Here is a 19,285-nt window from a genome sequence, read left to right as displayed (position 1 = left end):
AATCATAGCAGTAAATTCATAAACTAATTACAATTTGATTTCAAATCTCCACATGAATTTTCTCAAATAGATGCATACTAAGAAAATAAAATATACTCCATAACTTATAATTGAATATCACATTAAACAATTAGAACATCAAATAGAATTTAAAATTAGTATTTACACCTCAAAAAAGTTGTAGATTACTTACGAATTTGTAGGAGATCTTCTAAAGAAGTATTATTATAAGCCGAATTATATCCAATATCTAGCATTATAAACCGTATTAATATCCAACAACTCCTTTGTATGCATGTAAGTTAATATATATGTGTTGGACTAGCACTTTACTTAGTCAAGACAACTCCACGCTCATACGCCCATGTTTCAGATCCCCAAAGAAATAGATTTCAGAAATAAAAAACTGGGAAGGGAGGAAATCACCAGACCATGTACATGATAAATTCTGAATTTCGAAATTCATTCTGGAAGTTCATAATCAAATAGAAAAGAACAACACAAGTTCATGATCAAGCTCATTACCACATATACTAATATTGTAGCAATCTGCACATTTCACAGTAACACATCCCTATCAAACAAGTAAGAAAAGTTCATTTGTATACCTGGAGAGTCAAAGCACCGGTGTGTTTTGTAGGCCAGATTCACAAAATACGCCCGCGAATAATTAGAGATATCATACCTGACCAACCATCACAAATACATTTATTTGAAAATACTTAAGTTATGTTGAGATAATAATTAGGAAAGCTAAAGTATTTCCTTTCCTTAGTTGACAAAGTAATCAGGTCAGGAAGTTTAGTAGGTTTAGGGATTTGATATTTACTTCCTGGCTAATTGATATGCGTAAGTTTTTGAGTTCTTATAAGTCAAGGATGTCTTCTGTATAAATACCCTTACGAATAATAATATCTTCAAGCTTTTTGCCTCACATATATTTTACATGGTATCTGAGCAAGGTTAATCAAAACCTCGCAAAATTATCCGACATGACTGGTGATGAAGAAACGCCGCCTCTGTTGGAAATAATGCAAAGAAAGAGTATTACCATATTGTGAAAATGTCCCACATTGGTAGAAATGAAAAGGAGGCTTTTCAAGTGGAGTATTTAAAGAAAATGACTTTGTCCCACATGGAAAGAAAACAAGCTTTTCCCTTTGTTTAAATATAGGGAAGTAATGTTTATACTTTGAAGTACTTCCCCAAGTGTTGTGGGCTAGAAGGGGGAATCCCCACGCGCGCTGCCGCCGCCCGTCCGGCCGGTTCGGTTCGTGGCACGTGAACACGTGCGCGGTGGGGCCTCCTTTTTGGGCCAAGTCGTAGCTGACGGTCCAGTCTTTATGAGGCCGGTCAGTTACGTAGCTCACTCCACAATCGTAACGGTCGTATTTATTACGTCCCTTGATTTTCGCTTCCGTTTTAATTACTCAAATCAATTATGATTTTCAGTTATCAAAAGTTTTATTACATGATCAATTCTGATCAGCGGTTACAGGTGCTTTAATTACCCAATTGAATGTTAATTTTCGGTTACAAAATTTTAGTGGCTTTATAATCAGTTTGGGGATCAGTTTTGAAAACACATCGAAAATAAAACTCTCTCTACTCCTATTCTGAGCATTATTGTGAGTTCCATGTTTCTCCTTAGTTGAGTGCACATTTTGGAGAGACGCTGTGTAAAATCTTGGGGGGCAACGCCTTTTCCGATTGCACCATAGTCGGGGCGAATTTTGCTTCTAAGACAGTGTTTCGTAACACGTCACAGCTTTATTTACATCAAATATTCGGCCCACATTTTATTAACATTTTCGGATTTTACAGTCTTATTTCCTACAATTTAGAAGCAAAATTTTCCAACTGTGAAATCTGATTATGGATTCTTCTCTAATCAAAACTCTTCCTGATCTCTCCAAATTGGAACCTCTTGATGGTACCAATTACAAACGATGGGCACAAAAATTACTAATCTTTTTCGAACAATTGGAGGTTGACTATGTTCTGGTTCAAGATTGTCCTCAACGTCCTCTCACCGAGACATCTGATGCTGCCACTGCCATACCAAATGTTGATGAACAGATCGCCAAGTATGAGAAGCACAACAAGTTCGTTAGAGGTCACCTTCTCAGTCATATGGGTAACTCTCTTTTTGATCTTTTCATCAATAACAAATCTGCTAAATCTGTTTGGGAGACCTTGGAAAAGAAATATGGTACAGATGATGCTGGAAAAAAGAAGTATGCTACGGGAAAGTGGCTCCAGTTCAAGATCGTTGATGACAAGCCAATCATGGATCAAGTCCATGAGTACGAGAATCTGGTTGCTGACATTCTGGCAGAAGGTATGAAGATGTGTGAAGTGCTGCAAGCCAATGTTCTGATCGAGAAGCTTCCTGATTCATGGTCCAATTACCGCAATCATCTCAAGCACAAGAAGAAAGATATGTCCCTTGAAGAATTGGTCAGCCACATGAAGATCGAAGAAGCCAACCGGTTGAAGGATAAGGATTCTTCTCCTTATGAACTTTCTGTTAAAGCTAACATTGTGGAATCTTCTTTCCCAAAATCTGACAGGTTTAATAAACAAAACAAGAATTCTGGAAACTTCAAGAAGAAGAATCAGAATTCAAAACAACTTGGTGTTCAAGGCAAGAAAGGTGGAGACTTCAAGAAAAATGGGAAGTCAGAGAAAGGATCTGGTGGTTGTTATGTTTGTGGTAAGTCAGGCCATAAGGCTTGGCAATGCTACAACCGTAAGGATGTTACAAGCAATGGCCAGAAACCGGATCAAACAAAGAATCAAGCTCATGTTGCAGAAGATACTAATGAAATTATTGCTGCTGTAATTTCTGAAATTAATTTAGTTGATAATAAAACTGAATGGATTGTTGATACAGGTGCAACTAAGCACTTTTGTTCAGACAAGGAACTGTTTGCAGAATTCAAAGAAGCTACAGGAGGTGAACAAGTCTTTATGGGAAATTCAAGCAGTTCCGAGGTGCTTGGCAAAGGAAAAATACTCCTAAAGCTGAATTCTGGAAAATCTTTGTCCTTGCAAAATGTACTGTATGTCCCTTCTCTTCGCAGGAACTTAATTTCTGGTGCTCTCCTTAACAAAGCTGGGGTGAAACTTGTTTTTGAGGGTGATAAACTTGTTTTATCTCGTAATGGGGAATTTGTGGGGAAGGGATATTTGTCTGGTGGTTTATTTATTTTGGAGACTATTTCTGTTGTTGAATTTATGAATAAGAATTCTACTTCTGCTTACTTGCTTGAGTCTGTTGACCTTTGGCATGGTAGACTAGGACATGTCAATTATGGTTCTCTAAAACGCTTGCAAACAATGTCTCTAATTCCTAATCTGAATAGTAATGGTCATAATAAGTGTGAAATTTGTGTTGAAGCTAAACATTCTAGAACTCACTTTAAACCAGTTACTTCTAGACAAACTGAATTGCTTGAATTAATTCACTCGGACTTAGCTGATTTTAAAAATACCGAAAGCAGAGGCGGCAAACGGTATTATATCACCTTTGTAGATGACCATTCTAGATATACCAAAGTGTATCTTTTAAAGACCAAAGATGAGGCGGAACAAAAGTTCCTAATTTATAAAGCAGAAGTTGAAAATCAATTAGACCGTAAGATTAAAAGGTTTAGGTCTGATAGAGGAGGTGAGTATGGTACAACCTTTTTAAAGGAACTTTGTGAGAAAAATGGAATTATTCATGAATTTAGTGCTCCCTATACTCCCCAACAAAACGGCATTGCTGAAAGGAAAAATAGAACCCTTAAGGAAATGATGAATGCAATGTTGATTAGTTCTGGCTTACCTGATAACATGTGGGGGGAGGCCGTACTTTCTGCTAATTATGTGTTGAACAAAGTACCCCATAAGAAGTTAGACAAAACCCCTTATGAATTGTGGAAAGGTCATGGACCCAACCTAAAATACTTGAAAGTGTGGGGGTGTTTAGCTAAAGTTGGTTTACCTTCCTTTAAACGGGAAAACATTGGTCCAAAAACTTTTGATGCAGTGTTTGTTGGTTATGCTGAAAATAGTGCAGCTTATAGGTTCATGTGTTTGAGTGATAGGTCAATGTGTGAATCTAGAGATGCTGAATTTTTTGAGCATATTTTCCCTTTAAAGAATAATGTTGTTTCACATAACAATTCCCATGATGCTTCACATGATGTTTCTAATTCTGTTCCATCTTCTTCCTCTATACCTTCATCTTCTCCTATTGTTCAAACTGATGTTGTAGAACCTAGGAAAAGTAAAAGGCGTCGAACTGAAACTAGCTATGGTCCTGACTTTTTGACTGTGTTTTTGTCTGAACTCAATAATGTGGATGAAATAGATGAGTTGGTTGTATTTCTTCACTTGTTTGATGATGAGCCTAAAACCTTTGATGAGGCCATGAGTTCAATTGATGCTAGTTTTTGGAAAGAGGCGGTTAATAGTGAAATAGAATCCATTATGTCTAATCATACTTGGGAATTAGTTGAATTACCTAAAGGTAGTAAAGCCATTGGTTGTAAATGGATTTTTAAAAGGAAAAGAAAAACTGATGGTGCAGTTGACAGGTACAAAGCAAGACTTGTAATTAAAGGTTTCACACAAAAATATGGTGTTGATTTCTTTTATACTTACTCACCAGTAACTAAGATCGCCACTATTCGTGCTTTACTTGCTTTAGCTTCAATTTATAAGTTAATTGTGCATCAAATGGATGTAAAAACTGCTTTCTTGAATGGCGACTTAGAAGAAGAAATTTATATGGTTCAACCTCCTGGTTTTGTAGTTCCAGGACAGGAACATAAAGTTTGTAAGTTAAAGAAGTCTTTATATGGTTTGAAACAAGCTCCAAAACAATGGTACGAAAAGTTTCATAAAACTATTTTAAGTTTTGGATTTATTGTGAACCGTGCTGATGCTTGTGTGTACTCAAAAATGTTTGGTTCTGATTGTGTTATTGTCTGCCTATATGTAGATGACATGTTGATTTTTGGTACACATATTGATGCTATTAATGAAACCAAAAGGTTTCTATCCTCTCAATTTGAAATGAAAGACATGGGTGAAACTGATGTGATCTTGGGTGTTAAAGTCACCAAAACTAGTAATGGTTTCTCTTTGTCTCAATCTCACTATGTGGAAAAAGTGTTAAAGAAATTTAACAGTTTTGATGTTGTGCCAGTTAAAACTCCTTATGATTCTAGCATACACTTGAAAAAGAATAAGGGCAATAGTGTGTCTCAATCTGAATATGCTAAAATAATTGGGAGTTTAATGTTTCTCATGAATTACACTCGGCCTGACATAGCCTATGCAGTTAGTAGACTTAGTCGATATACCCATAACCCCGGTAGAGACCATTGGAATGCTCTTAGGAGGTTGTTAAAATACCTTAGGGGCACGATGGATTGGGGTTTGCATTATGTTGGATTTCCTGCTGTTTTAGAAGGTTATTGTGATGCAAACTGGGTATCTGATAATGATGAGGTAAGTTCCACTAGTGGATATGTTTTTACTTTATGTGGAGCAGCTATCTCTTGGAAGTCTTCTAAACAGACTTGTATTGCCCGGTCAACTATGGAGTCCGAATTTATTGCATTGGACTTGGCCGGGCAAGAGGCGGAGTGGTTGAGAAATTTATTGGCCGATATTCCATTGTGGGGGCGTCCTGCTCCACCTGTATCTCTACATTGTGATTCTCAAGCTGCTATTTGTGTTGCTAAAAACAGCGCTTATAATGGCAAAAAGAGACATATTCATGTGAGGCATGAATCTGTGAGAACACTAATAGAGAGTGGTGTAATTACTATGGAATTTGTGAGATCTGAGAGGAATATAGCAGATCCTTTAACCAAGGGACTAAATAGAAGATTAGTCCTCGATACGTCGAGGGGAATGGGGCTTAAGCCCGTTAGTTGAGAAATTCATGGTGGACACCCGACCTTGTTCACACAAGGTTTCTTGTGGTCTAACGAAGCCATGGAAAGACTCATTCTTGTACACTTCCCATTCCTATGACTTGTACATATTTATCATAAGGTTAAGCTTTGTAGCTTTCAATGAAACTCATATCCCAGAATCTGGGTGGTCCTAATGAGAAGGACTTGATGAGTTCACCGTATGTGTATTGAGAGGTTGAGCAATAACTCTTAATGATTTCATATCCCAGGATATGGGTGGTCTATGTGATAGACTTGATGAAATCACCTACTTGAGTGTGAAGGTTTGGCCACCTTCTATGAAAAACTTGGGCTAGTTTTTCTAGAGCACTCATAAGCATCCCAAGTATAATGGTCGTTGTTGATTGTCTATCGCGGAACTCATAATAATCTAAGGTATGGTATGTGTTATTGGGTTTTATTTCTTGGTTGGGATAGTTCCAGATTTGTTCACTTTCTCAATAAAGGGATTGCCTAATCTTCACTATGTGTTGGTTCAATCGAAAGACACCAACATTTAAGTATCAAACCTTCCATAAAAATGCTCAGAATTCTTTTTCTTGTTTTTCAAATGGGTCTTTGCATTTGTGGGGGATTGTTGGAAATAATGCAAAGAAAGAGTATTACCATATTGTGAAAATGTCCCACATTGGTAGAAATGAAAAGGAGGCTTTTCAAGTGGAGTATTTAAAGAAAATGACTTTGTCCCACATGGAAAGAAAACAAGCTTTTCCCTTTGTTTAAATATAGGGAAGTAATGTTTATACTTTGAAGTACTTCCCCAAGTGTTGTGGGCTAGAAGGGGGAATCCCCACGCGCGCCGCCGCCGCCCGTCCGGCCGGTTCACGTGCCACGTGCGCGGTGGGGCCTCCTTTTTGGGCCAAGTCGTAGCTGACGGTCCAGTCTTTATGAGGCCGGTCAGTTACGTAGCTCACTCCACAATCGTAACGGTCGTATTTATTACGTCCCTTGATTTTCGCTTCCGTTTTAATTACTCAAATCAATTATGATTTTCAGTTATCAAAAGTTTTATTACATGATCAATTCTGATCAGCGGTTACAGGTGCTTTAATTACCCAATTGAATGTTAATTTTCGGTTACAAAATTTTAGTGGCTTTATAATCAGTTTGGGGATCAGTTTTGAAAACACATCGAAAATAAAACTCTCTCTACTCCTATTCTGAGCATTATTGTGAGTTCCATGTTTCTCCTTAGTTGAGTGCACATTTTGGAGAGACGCTGTGTAAAATCTTGGGGGGCAACGCCTTTTCCGATTGCACCATAGTCGGGGCGAATTTTGCTTCTAAGACAGTGTTTCGTAACACGTCACAGCTTTATTTACATCAAATATTCGGCCCACATTTTATTAACATTTTCGGATTTTACAGTCTTATTTCCTACAGCCTCCTCCACCAAAAATAGAACCCAATTCACCTTTTTTTCTTGGCTCACAAGATCGTCCGGGAGACTTTATCACCCCTAACAGACTTCGTAACGACAACTACGATGACTGGGCCTCTGATATACAGACGGCATTGGAAGCACGTCGCAAGTTCGAGTTCCTTGACGGCACAATAAACGGGCCAACGCCTCCCTGCACTCAGTCCGATTGGACCACCATTAATGCGATGCTTGTTTCATGGATAACAAACACCATCGACCCCGAGGTAAAATCTAATCTTTCTAAATTTCAAGAGGCTAAACGATTGTGGGATCATCTAAAGAAGCGTTTTCCCGTAACTAATGGCCCTAGAATACAACAAATAAAATCATCTATTGCTAGGTGTGAGCAAACGAAAACAATGACAGTAACCACTTATTACGGAAAATTGAACGCTTTATGGGAAGAATTATCTAATCATGAGCCAATTATTGCCTGCAATTGTTGTTCTAAATGTGTTGCTGCAGACTTACATGAAAAACGTCGTGAAACGGCACGGTTACATGAATTCTTGATGGGGTTATACTCTGAATTTTATGCCCAATTGCGTACCAGTATTTTGTCCACAGACCCATTGCCATCTCTTGATCGTGCTTATCAACTCGTTGTTCAAGACGAGCAAGTACGGCTAGCCAAAGGCATACCAGAGGAGAAACCCGCAGATGCTCTCGGGTTTGCAATTCGCACCAACACAGGTGTAGGAAGGGGAAAGGGAAGACCCGAAAGGCCTGTTTGTACTCACTGCAAGAAACCGGGACATGAAGCATCCAATTGTTGGACTATTGTGTGTAGTCACTGCAAGAAACATGGTCACGAAGTGAGTAGTTGTTATGAGATTGTGGGCTTTCCAGAAAATTGGCAAGACAATGCTGGACGTGGAAGCAGACATCATCAATCAAGTGGACGTGGACGAGGGACCCCTCGTGCCAACGTTGCTGTGTGTACACCAATAGGTAGTAGTAGTAGTAGTACTCCTAATCAATTGTTCACAGAGGACCAATGGAAAGCTATTGCAAGCTTGTTTGGAAATACAAAAACGCCAGACAATCGTTTAAGTGGTAAGTTTGATAATACATCATGGATTATTGACACTGGGGCTACACATCATGTTACCGGGAAAAAGTCTTGGTTAATTGATGTAGTGAGGAATTGTGAATGTCACGTTGGCCTTCCTAACGGTGAAACTGTTCTTGCAACTCAAGAGGGTTCTATTCGTCTTTCTGACAAAATTACTCTTAAAAACGTTCTCTATGTGCCAAAATTAAATTGCAATTTACTTTCGGTTTCACAATTGACTAATGATTTACAGTGCAATGTTCAATTTAATTTTTATATGTGTGCTATACAGGACCAAACCAAGGAGCTGATTGGAACGGGATTTAGGAAAGACGGACTTTACTACTTCGGAGAAGCTGATTCGGTGCAACATGTGTCTGTGAATGGAGCAACATCAGAATTGGAGTTGTGGCACAAACGGATGGGGCACCCCTCAGAGAAAGTGGTGAAGTTACTTCCTCCTATTAGTAGTCATAAGGGTATTTTAAATAAGGCATGTGAAGTTTGTTTTCGTGCCAAACATCCTAGGGACAAATTTCCTTTAAGTGAGAATAAGGCCAGTAGAATTTTTGAGAAAATACATTGTGATTTGTGGGGCTCTTACAAGCATACTTCTTCTTGTGGAGCTCGTTATTTTTTAACTATAGTGGATGATTTTTCTCGAGCGGTGTGGATTTATTTGTTGATTGATAAAACAGAAGTATTTCGAATGTTTATGTCTTTTATTGCTATGGTTGAAAGACAATTTTCTCAAAAGATCAAGATAGTTCAAAGTGATAATGGAACTGAATTCAATTGTTTACTTGATTATTTTTCCGCTACTGGAATTTTGTTTCAAACTTCTTGTGTTGGTACTCCGCAACAAAATAGGAGGGTTGAGAGAAAACACAAGCATATTTTGAATGTGGGAAGGGCATTGAGATTTCAGGCAAAACTACCGATTTATTTTTGGGGAGAATGTGTGCTTGCAGCTGCTCATTTAATAAACCGAACCCCCTCTCCTTTGTTAAACAACAAAACTCCATTTGAAATTTTGTTTGACACACCTCCCTCCTTTGATGCCATTCGTACCTTTGGTTGTCTTTGTTTTGCCCATAACCAAAAAACTAAGGGTGATAAGTTTGCCAGTAAAAGTAGAAAATGCATTTTTTTGGGTTATCCATTTGGCAAAAAGGGGTGGAAATTGTTTGATCTTGACACAAAAGAGTTCTTTGTTTCTCGTGATGTGAAATTCTTTGAAGATGTATTTCCGTTTCTTAGTCCGGAGGATGTTAATATTGTGCCAGAGACTATGCTTCCTACGGGGGTTGATATACATCATGATTTTGATGAACATGCTGTTAATGAAGAGTGGCCACAATATCCACCACATATAATTCATCAAAATAATTCCACCTTAACCCAAACACATGTCCAAGCCCAATTTCATTCTCCAGCCCAAACACAAACATCCATCCCTATTTCTATAGAAATGGATCAGCAAGAAGAGGAAGTGCAGGCCCACTATCCCACAACTATTGTTAGTACAGAGGCTCTTTCACCCACTTTCCTTCCAACTCAACCTTTTTTTTCTGGCCCAGGTACTGAGGTGGCCCAGCCCGAGGAGTTACCCCTTGACACTGTCCCAGCCACGTTGCAAACCCCTTTGGAGCAGCCCGAGGAGTTGGGTCGGGGATTGAGAGAAAAAATTCCTTCCGTCTTGTTACGTGACTTTGTGACTCATACAATTTTTGCTGAAAGTCCGTCTTCCTCCACTCCGTCTCCGAATCACTCCTCAGGTACTCCTTATCCCTTAGCACACTATATAAATTGTGATAATTACTCTGTGAATTATCGAAAGTTTCTTGCAGCTCTTATTTCTTGTAAGGATCCAAAATCTTTCAAGGAAGCAATGAAAGATGAAGGTTGGAGAAAATCCATGCAAGAGGAGATTCGTGCATTGGAAGACAACGATACATGGACCCTAGAAACCCTTCCTCCTGGTAAACGTGCTTTGGGAAGTCAATGGGTGTACATGACTAATTTTTTTTCAAGTGGTGATATTGAACGACTTAAGTCAAGATTGGTTGTCTTAGGCAATCATCAACAAGCTGGCATTGATTATAATGAAACATTTGCCCCAGTTGCAAAAATGACTACTGTACGAGCTTTTCTTGCCATTGCAGCCTCTAAAAATTGGGAGGTTCATCAAATGGATGTTCACAATGCGTTTTTGCACGGCGATCTTGAAGAAGAGGTTTATATGAAACTTCCTCCGGGTTTTGAGAGTCCGGATCCAAACTTGGTTTGTAGATTGCGTAAATCTTTGTACGGGCTAAAACAAGCTCCTAGATGTTGGTTCGCTAAGCTCGTGACGGCATTCAAAGGGTATGGATTTCTACAATCTTACTCTGATTATTCTCTTTTTACATACACTAAGGGCACTATCCAGATTAATGTCCTGGTGTATGTTGATGATCTTATTATTTCTGGGAATGATTCCGCTGCACTTGATACGTTTAAAGCTTATCTCAGTGATTGTTTTAAAATGAAGGATCTTGGTTCATTAAAGTATTTTTTGGGCATTGAGGTCGCCCGTAGTTCCTCAGGATTATTTTTATGTCAGAGAAAGTACACTCTTGACATTATTTCCGAGACAGGCTTGTTAGGGGCTAAACCGAGTGGGTTTCCCATCGAGCAAAATCACAAACTTGGACTCGCAACCGGTGAGTTGCTTGCGGATCCGGAGTCTTACCGACGACTAGTGGGTCGACTCATTTATCTAGCTGTCACTCGTCCTGATTTAGCCTACTCCGTCCACATATTATCACAATTTATGCATGAACCTCGAATAGAGCATTGGGAGGCAGCTTTACGTGTTGTACACTATTTAAAAGGCACGCCGGGACAAGGGATTCTACTAAGTGCTGATAGTGAACTGTCTTTGCAAGGTTGGTGTGATTCTGATTGGGCTGCTTGCCCCATTACTCGCCGGTCTTTGACAGGTTGGCTTGTGTTTCTTGGCCACTCTCCTATCTCTTGGAAGACAAAGAAACAACACACAGTGTCTCGTTCTTCCGCAGAGGCTGAATATCGTTCCATGGCAGCGATTACTTGTGAACTTAAATGGCTCAAGGGGTTGTTGTTAAGCTTAGGTGTACATCACCCTAAAGCAATTCAGTTGTATTGTGACAGTCAATCCGCTATTCATTTGGCCAAATATCCGGTCTTTCATGAACGCACAAAACATATTGAAGTTGATTGTCATTTTGTCCGAGATGCAATAACAGATGGTCTGATTGCTCCGTCATATGTTCCAACATCAACACAGTTGACGGATATTTTTACAAAGGCACTTGGGAAGACACAATTTGATTTTCTTCTTTCCAAGTTGGGCATTTTTGAACCCCATGCTCCAACTTGAGGGAGGGTGTTGAGATAATAATTAGGAAAGCTAAAGTATTTCCTTTCCTTAGTTGACAAAGTAATCAGGTCAGGAAGTTTAGTAGGTTTAGGGATTTGATATTTACTTCCTGGCTAATTGATATGCGTAAGTTTTTGAGTTCTTATAAGTCAAGGATGTCTTCTGTATAAATACCCTTACGAATAATAATATCTTCAAGCTTTTTGCCTCACATATATTTTACAAGTTACAAGACAGTAAGTTCAATAAACTCGCATATTTAATAAAATTTAAAATGTGTTCTAAAACTTATGCCTATATGTTCTAAAACGTATGGTGTAAGTTCTATACCTTATGGCTTATGTTCTAAAACTCATGACATACGTTCTAAATCATAATATCTATGTTCTAAATTTATAATGTCACTTTTTATATAGTTTTAATCAATAACTAATCCAAAAATTAATTACAAAGACTTAAAACATAAACATGTAGTTTGAATTTGTCATGCAATTCATGTATATTTTCTTATTAACTTTTCGGTAGTGATGATTGACCATGTTCTAAAATGTATCTTCCATGTTCTAAAAAGTAGACATTCATGTTCTAAAAAGTAGACATTCGTTAATGGAACCACTAAATTTTTCCATTCAAGCACTTTTTTACCCTCGACCTAAGTTCCTCTATTAGCTCTTTCCTTCAGATAGAGAATGAAACCACTTCACATGTATTAAAATTATGTTCTAAAAGCTAAACAACTATGTTCTAAAGCTAAAGTTCTAAAAACAGGACATTTATTTCGAATCATAACAAATTATAATTTCGTAGCATTAATCATAAAAAAATTAGACATCTGTACGGGGTGTCCTACCGGCACCACCTAGTACCGGCAGAACTCCCCGTATGTAAACTTAACCTGCAGGCAATCTGGTCATTTTAGGTAAATATCCTCAACCGGCATTATTTGCCAGACCCCCTACCGGCATTATCATGAAGACAACCAACCAAGGGTCACTATCAACAGGTCGCTATCTAACCACAAGGGACCTACCAGATCGTACCCTTGGATTGGTCTATATAAGGAGCACCTCATTTATTGCTATGAGGTACACAAACACTTAAACACACTTCTTTCTTACTCTCTAATCATCTCTTATAATCATCTCTTAATCTCTCAGTAATCTTACTTAAGCATCGGAGGGGGGATCCTCGAACCACCCCCGAGGCTAGTTAATCCATTCTGTTGTGCAGATATCAACCGGCAATCTCGACAGGAATCCAGTATCCCACAGTCAGCTGTTCTCATTCCACACCCGGAACAATTGGCGCTAGAAGGAGGGGACCTTATCCCTTGAAACGGTAGAACAGTCAGCATGGATTTCTCACAGAAAGACGGTAAAAAATCAAAGAAAAGTCAAGAAAAAGCAACAACCCCGCAACCGGCGACAACCTCCAAGTTCCAACCCTCACTTCTAAACCCCGCCCATCCGTCACAAGCACAATCAGTTATAAGCCCAGCAACAAAAAACACCTCGATACCGGCACAAAGGGAATTTACAGTGGAGGACGATGATGAGTTAGAAATAGAAAGCCCTGCCAGAGAGCAACCGAAAACTCCGCTGGAGCAGACGCTGCAGCAGCGCCTGTCTCCCCTGTCGGAAGTATTCACGGGAGAGCAATTGAAAACACTGTCAGCGGTGATGGCCGCTTTGTCAGAGCTACCAGCCTCGCAGCAGCCAGGGTCAGTCGGCAGTCTAAGAAAGACCAGGTCGGCAGTTCCCTAGTTACCTGTTAGGGATCTCCTAACCGCCCTGAATCAAGAAAACACCCCAGAAAAAAGAAAGCGCTCGGATCCGGCGGAAACAGAATGGCCTGAAACAGAGCAAGTCCCCATCGCGGAATATGAACGAAGAGCGCCGGTTCTACAGATAGCTAGATGGCAGACAATCCAGCCAAAGGATTCTCCTCTGTGCCGAGAAATCCTAGAAGAAAGGATGGAAAGGATAAAAATCCCGACAGGGAGATACGATGGGACGACGGATCCGGAGGATCACTGCACCACATTCGAACAGCACATGATGCTGTACACTGATTCTGATGCCATGTGGTGCAAAGTATTCCCATCTACACTCCTAGGAGTTGCAGCGAGCTGGTATAAGGGCATAGAGGCACACTCCATATACAGTTTCCGACAGCTGTAGGCGTCGTTTTTGTCACGATTTGTGAGCAAACAGAAGAGAAAGAAATCATCGGGAGAGTTGATGTCGTTCGCTCAAAGAGATAGAGAGCCGTTAAGGGATTATCTCACCCGCTTTAACAACGAGTCAATCACTATTCCCAATTTGCAGCAGGAGGTTGCTGTTCTGGCTCTGATGAGGGGAATGCAAGAGTGCGAATTCAAGAAATATCTCAGCCGGAAGTCATACACCAATCTGGGTGACGTCCTGCACAAGGCCAACGAGTACATCAGGGCGGATGAAATGATGAAGATCTCCAATGTGGTAGTGGCAACCGGCGGAAATGTCGGGTACAATCCAGGCTATAACCCACAGACGGGAAAAGGAGGAAACAATTTTCATCAGAGCAATAATCAGCAAGGGGCAGGCCAGAGAAACCAGAATAACAGAAATGCCAATCCACAAGGACAGAGAAGCCGGCAAGACAGAAGGGAGTCCAGAGGACTCTTTGATAACTACACTCCGCTGAACACACCGCGGACGGCAATTTATAACATAAACAACAAGATGGACGGCTGGAGAAGGCCGCCACCAATGCAGAGCAGGGAAAGGAATGTCAAGAAATTCTGTGACTTCCATAATGAGCACGGCCACCTAACAGAGGACTGCAGAGACCTCAAAGACAACATTGAGGATATGGTCAGAAAGGGGTATTTCTCACAGTATAGGGCGAGGCAAGGAAATGGTAACAACAACTCGGTGGGGGGAAACCCTACCAATTCATACCGGCCACAACAGCAAAATCAACAACAATACCCTAGAATCGAGCAGCCATATCAGCCGCCTAGAATCGAGCAAAAACAGCCGGAAACCAGTGCCAGAGCAGAACAGAGGGATGGCGTGAAAAAACCACCCGTGTATGTAATTTCTGGCGGCCCAGTCCACGGAGGGACAATAAGCGGCGCCAGTAGAAGCTTGGAGGAACACAGGCACATGGTAAACTTTCACAACACAAGAGTGTGGCCTAACCCACCCAGCATACCAGTGATGACGTTCTCGGAATCGGATTGCAGAGGCATCATTTTCCCGCATGATGACCCACTAGTTCTTACAATTGATATAGCAAATGCCGATGTGAACAGAGTACTGGTAGACGGCGGCAGCTCAGCAAACATCATCTTCTGGGAAGCCTTCAAACAATTGCACATACCAGAGGACGAGCTTCAAAGGGTGAACTACCCAGTAATCGGTTTCTCAGGATCTACAGTGTACCCAGAGGGTAGTATAAGGCTGCCGGTGAAAATCGGAGAAGGATCTGAAATGCGAGATCTCATGGTGGATTTCCTAATCATTAAAGTACCAGCGGCCTACAATGTGATCATCGGTCGCCCATTCATACATGACGTGCAGGCGGTAGTCTCCACCTATCACTTGACAATGATATATATGTCGAACCTGGAAAGGCCGGCAAAGATAAGGGGAAGTCAGTTGGCGGCAAAGTCCTGTTACTTGACTGCTTTGAGAACACCGGGAAGAATGGTCCCAGAAGTGAACTTGACTACTGAGCCGGCAAGGCAAGAGGTACACTTGACTACTAAGCCGGCAAGACAGGAACAACTGTCAAAAAGGAAGAGCTGCACAAAAAGGGGTCGAACCGACCTGAACATGGAACACTTTGATGAGAGGCCGGTATCAGCACCAAGACCAATGCCAGATGGTCTGACAGAAAATATCGAGCTGGAGGTTGGAAACATGGATAGAACAGTCGTGATCGGTACAGAAATGGGGAGTGACATGAAGGTTAACCTCATAAGCTTGCTGAGAGAGCACGCGGACATCTTCGCATTCTCGGCGGATGAGATGCCTGGTATCGATCCAGAGATAATGGTTCACCGATTAAACGCCGACAGAAATGTTAGGCCTGTACGGCAGAAAAAACGTAATTTCTCCACGGAAAAAATGACAGCAATACAAGAAGAGGTGGATAAACTGCTGGCGGCAGGTTTCATTGAGCCATGTGACTACCCTGAATGGTTGGCAAACGTAGTAATGGTAAAAAAGTCAAGTGGGTCATGGAGAATGTGCGTAGATTTCACTAACCTTAACAGAGCATGTCCGAAAGATTTCTACCCACTACCACGGATTGATAGGCTGGTAGACTCCACTAGCGGCCATGCAATGCTTAGTTTCCTAGATGCTTTCTCAGGGTATCATCAGGTCAGCCTGCATAAATCAGACAGGAAGAAGGCGGCCTTTATCACGGATGCAGGAGTTTTCTGTTATAAGGCGATGCCATTCGGGTTGAAGAATGCAGGGGCAACGTATCAAAGGCTGGTCGACAAGGTGTTTTCCGACCAAAAAGGCAGAACGTGGAGGTCTATGTAGATGACTCTATCGTAAAAATCCGGAAGGAGGAGGATCATGTTAGCGACCTCCGAGAAACTTTCGAAACTTTGAGAAAATACAGGATGAAATTGAACCCAAAAAAGTGCGTCTTCGGAGTAAGGTCGGGAAAATTCCTGGGTTTCTTGGTCAGCGAGCGTGGCATAGACGCTAACCCCGAAAAAGTAGAAGCAATCATCAATCTGCCGCAACCCAAAAGCGTAAAAGACATACAGCGGCTGACAGGAAAAATGGCCGCCTTAAACAGATTCGTGAGCAAGTCGGCAGATAAGCAAATGCCCTTCTTCACAACCTTGAGGCAAAACAAGAAGTTCAAATGGGGGCCGGCAGAGAAAGAGGCTTTTGAAGCTCTAAAAAGTCACTTAAAGAACCTGCCAACAATAGCAAGGGCAAAAGAGGGCGGCAAATTACAATTGTACATATCGGCGTCGCCAAAAACAGTTGCAGCAGTACTGGTAGCCGAAACACAAACAAAGGGCAGCAGCCGGTATATTTTGTGAGCCATGTGCTAAACGGCCCAGAAAAAAGGTACACGTTGGTGGAAAAAATGGCATATGCAGTCCTCATCGCGGCTAGAAAGTTAAGACCATACTTTGATGCGCATACAATCGAAGTGCTAACAAACTTTCCTCTCGAAAAGGCCATCAGCAAGCTAGATACATCAGGCCGGTTGCTAAAATGGGCAATAGAGTTGTCCGAGTTTGACTTGGAATTCCGGCCAAGAACTGCAATCAAAGCCCAGGCATTGGCGGACTTCATAGTTGAAGCGTCATACCAAGAAGATGAAGTACAAGCTGAAGTATGGGATGTGTCAGTGGATGGTTCAGCTGCACAGACAGGCAGTGGAGCTGGAATAATCATGAAATCGCCAACAGGAGACATTTTTGAGTATGCTATAAAGTTTACGTTCAACGCGTCAAATAACGAGGCAGAATACGAGGCAGCAATTGCCGGCATCCAAATGTGCCTCGCAGCAGATGCCAAAAGAGTAATACTGACAACAGACTCCCAGCTGGTAGCCAGTCAATTCAGCGGAGAATATGAGGCCAAAGAACCTTCAATGGTCAAATACCTGGAGAAGTTGAGGTCGGTGTCGGCTCAGCTAGAGAAATTCAGCATTAATCTGGTACCCCGAGCAGAAAACACACTAGCAGACGCACTATCAAAGTTAGCAAGTTCAAATGTCGCCGACTTGAAAAGAACAGTCATGATGGAAGTCATGAATAAGCGAAGTACGGAGTCGGAGGTAATACGGGTCATGGCCATCACAACTACCTCAGAATGGTACGATAATATCCAAACATACATACAGACTGGAGCCCTACCAGCAGATTTGGCAGAAGCCAAAAAGACAAGAAGGGACTCGGTTTGGTACATCATCCTGTGGGGACGGTTGTACAAAAAGTTATTTAGCCTGCCATTCTTAAGGTGCCTGACAGCATTCGAGTCAGCAAGGCTGATCGAAGAGATGCACGAAGGAACATGTGGGAACCATGCCGGTGGAAAACCCCTTGCCATCATCTGTCAAAGGCAAGGCTATTACTGGCCAACAATGTTAGAATATTGTCGGGCTTATGTAAAAAAGTGCGAGAAATGTCAAAAGTTTTCAGCTGTGATAAACTTGCCGGCCAATGATTTGATGCCCATTCTGAACCCAATCCCATTCGCACAATGGGGAATGGATATTGTTGGACCATTCCCAATGGCGACCGGAGGGCGCAAGTTCTTAATAGTAGCAGTGGACTAATTCACCAAGTGGATAGAAGCAGAGCCGGTAGCAAAAATAACGGCAAACCAGGTGAAAATGTTCATATGGAAAAATATAATAACAAGATTCGGGCTGCCGCAGGCAATAGTTTTTGATCATGGATCACAGTTTGATTGTGCACCCATACAATGCTTCCTGGGATTATACAGAGTAAAGTTAGCTCACTCGTCAGTATGTCACCCACAGAGCAATGGGCAAGCAGAGGCGGCGAATAAGCAAATCCTGGCTGCACTGAAAAAGAAGCTAGAAGACTGTAAAGGCAAATGGGCAGATCTTATGCCAGAAATTCTGTGGTGCAACAGAACTGCTATCAAGGAGGCTACCGGCGAGAGTCCATTTAAATTGAGCTTCGGGTCTGAGGCTGTCATACCGGCAGAAATGGCTCTGCCAACCATGCGAATCCAACATTACGATGAGGAGAGAAACGATCAGCTGCTGCGACATCAGTTGGATTTCATGCCAGAAATCCGCATGAAAGCAGAAGTAAGCTCGGCAGCATATAAAAGCAGAATGAGTAGAGCATACAACAAGAAAGTGAAGCACCGGCCTCTAGGAGTAGGAGACCTGGTACTACGGAGAACGGCGGCAACAGGAAAAGGAAATGCTCAAGGAAAGCTGACAGCCAATTGGGAAGGACCATACCAGATATGGGAGGAAATAGTTCCTGGATCATACCGGTTAATGCAAATGGATGGTACCGCGCTCAAAAACTCCTGGAACGCCAGTACTCTGAGAAAGTACTATGTTTGAAAAACTGTAATGATTATGTATGAGCAGACTGATTGCAATAGCAGTCTGCATTTTGCTGTTATGTATAATTAGGGCGGTCCTCAAATACGGCCAGTCTATAAATGAAGGAAGAAAAAAGCAAAAAACAAACGCGGCACAAATCAACACGCAAAGGTAATGTATGGATGTGATCAGTAACAGTAAAGAAAATAAATGCCGTTTGGGCACTTTACTGTGAAGCGTAGCAGTCCATAATAAAGTTGTTGTGATTAGTAGCTTTGGAGAAAATAAATGCCGTTAAGGGGCACTCCATTGTGAAGCGTAGCATTCAACGAAGTGTATGGATGTGATCAGTAACAGTAAAGAAAATA

At 41.3% G+C, this 19,285-nt stretch overlaps 2 protein-coding genes across 2 annotated transcripts; both read left to right on the top strand.

Moving 5' to 3' along the window:
• The first annotated feature begins 14,098 nt into the window (after nucleotides 1–14,098).
• Nucleotides 14,099–16,399, top strand: LOC110777736 (uncharacterized). Its single transcript, XM_056835680.1, has one exon. It carries the CDS (start codon nucleotides 14,099–14,101, stop codon nucleotides 16,397–16,399), a length of 2,301 nt encoding a protein of 766 aa, XP_056691658.1.
• Nucleotides 16,400–16,964: 565 nt separating this feature from the next.
• On the top strand, nucleotides 16,965–18,164 carry LOC110777735 (uncharacterized). Its single transcript, XM_056835679.1, has one exon. It carries the CDS (start codon nucleotides 16,965–16,967, stop codon nucleotides 18,162–18,164), a length of 1,200 nt encoding a protein of 399 aa, XP_056691657.1.
• Nucleotides 18,165–19,285: the final 1,121 nt, after the last annotated feature.

Source organism: Spinacia oleracea, chromosome 2 (assembly GCF_020520425.1).
Source record: "Spinacia oleracea cultivar Varoflay chromosome 2, BTI_SOV_V1, whole genome shotgun sequence".
Taxonomy (NCBI): domain Eukaryota; kingdom Viridiplantae; phylum Streptophyta; class Magnoliopsida; order Caryophyllales; family Amaranthaceae; genus Spinacia; species Spinacia oleracea.
The sequence above is the reverse complement of the archived record's forward strand: the minus strand, read 5'-3'. Positions and strand labels throughout refer to the sequence as shown.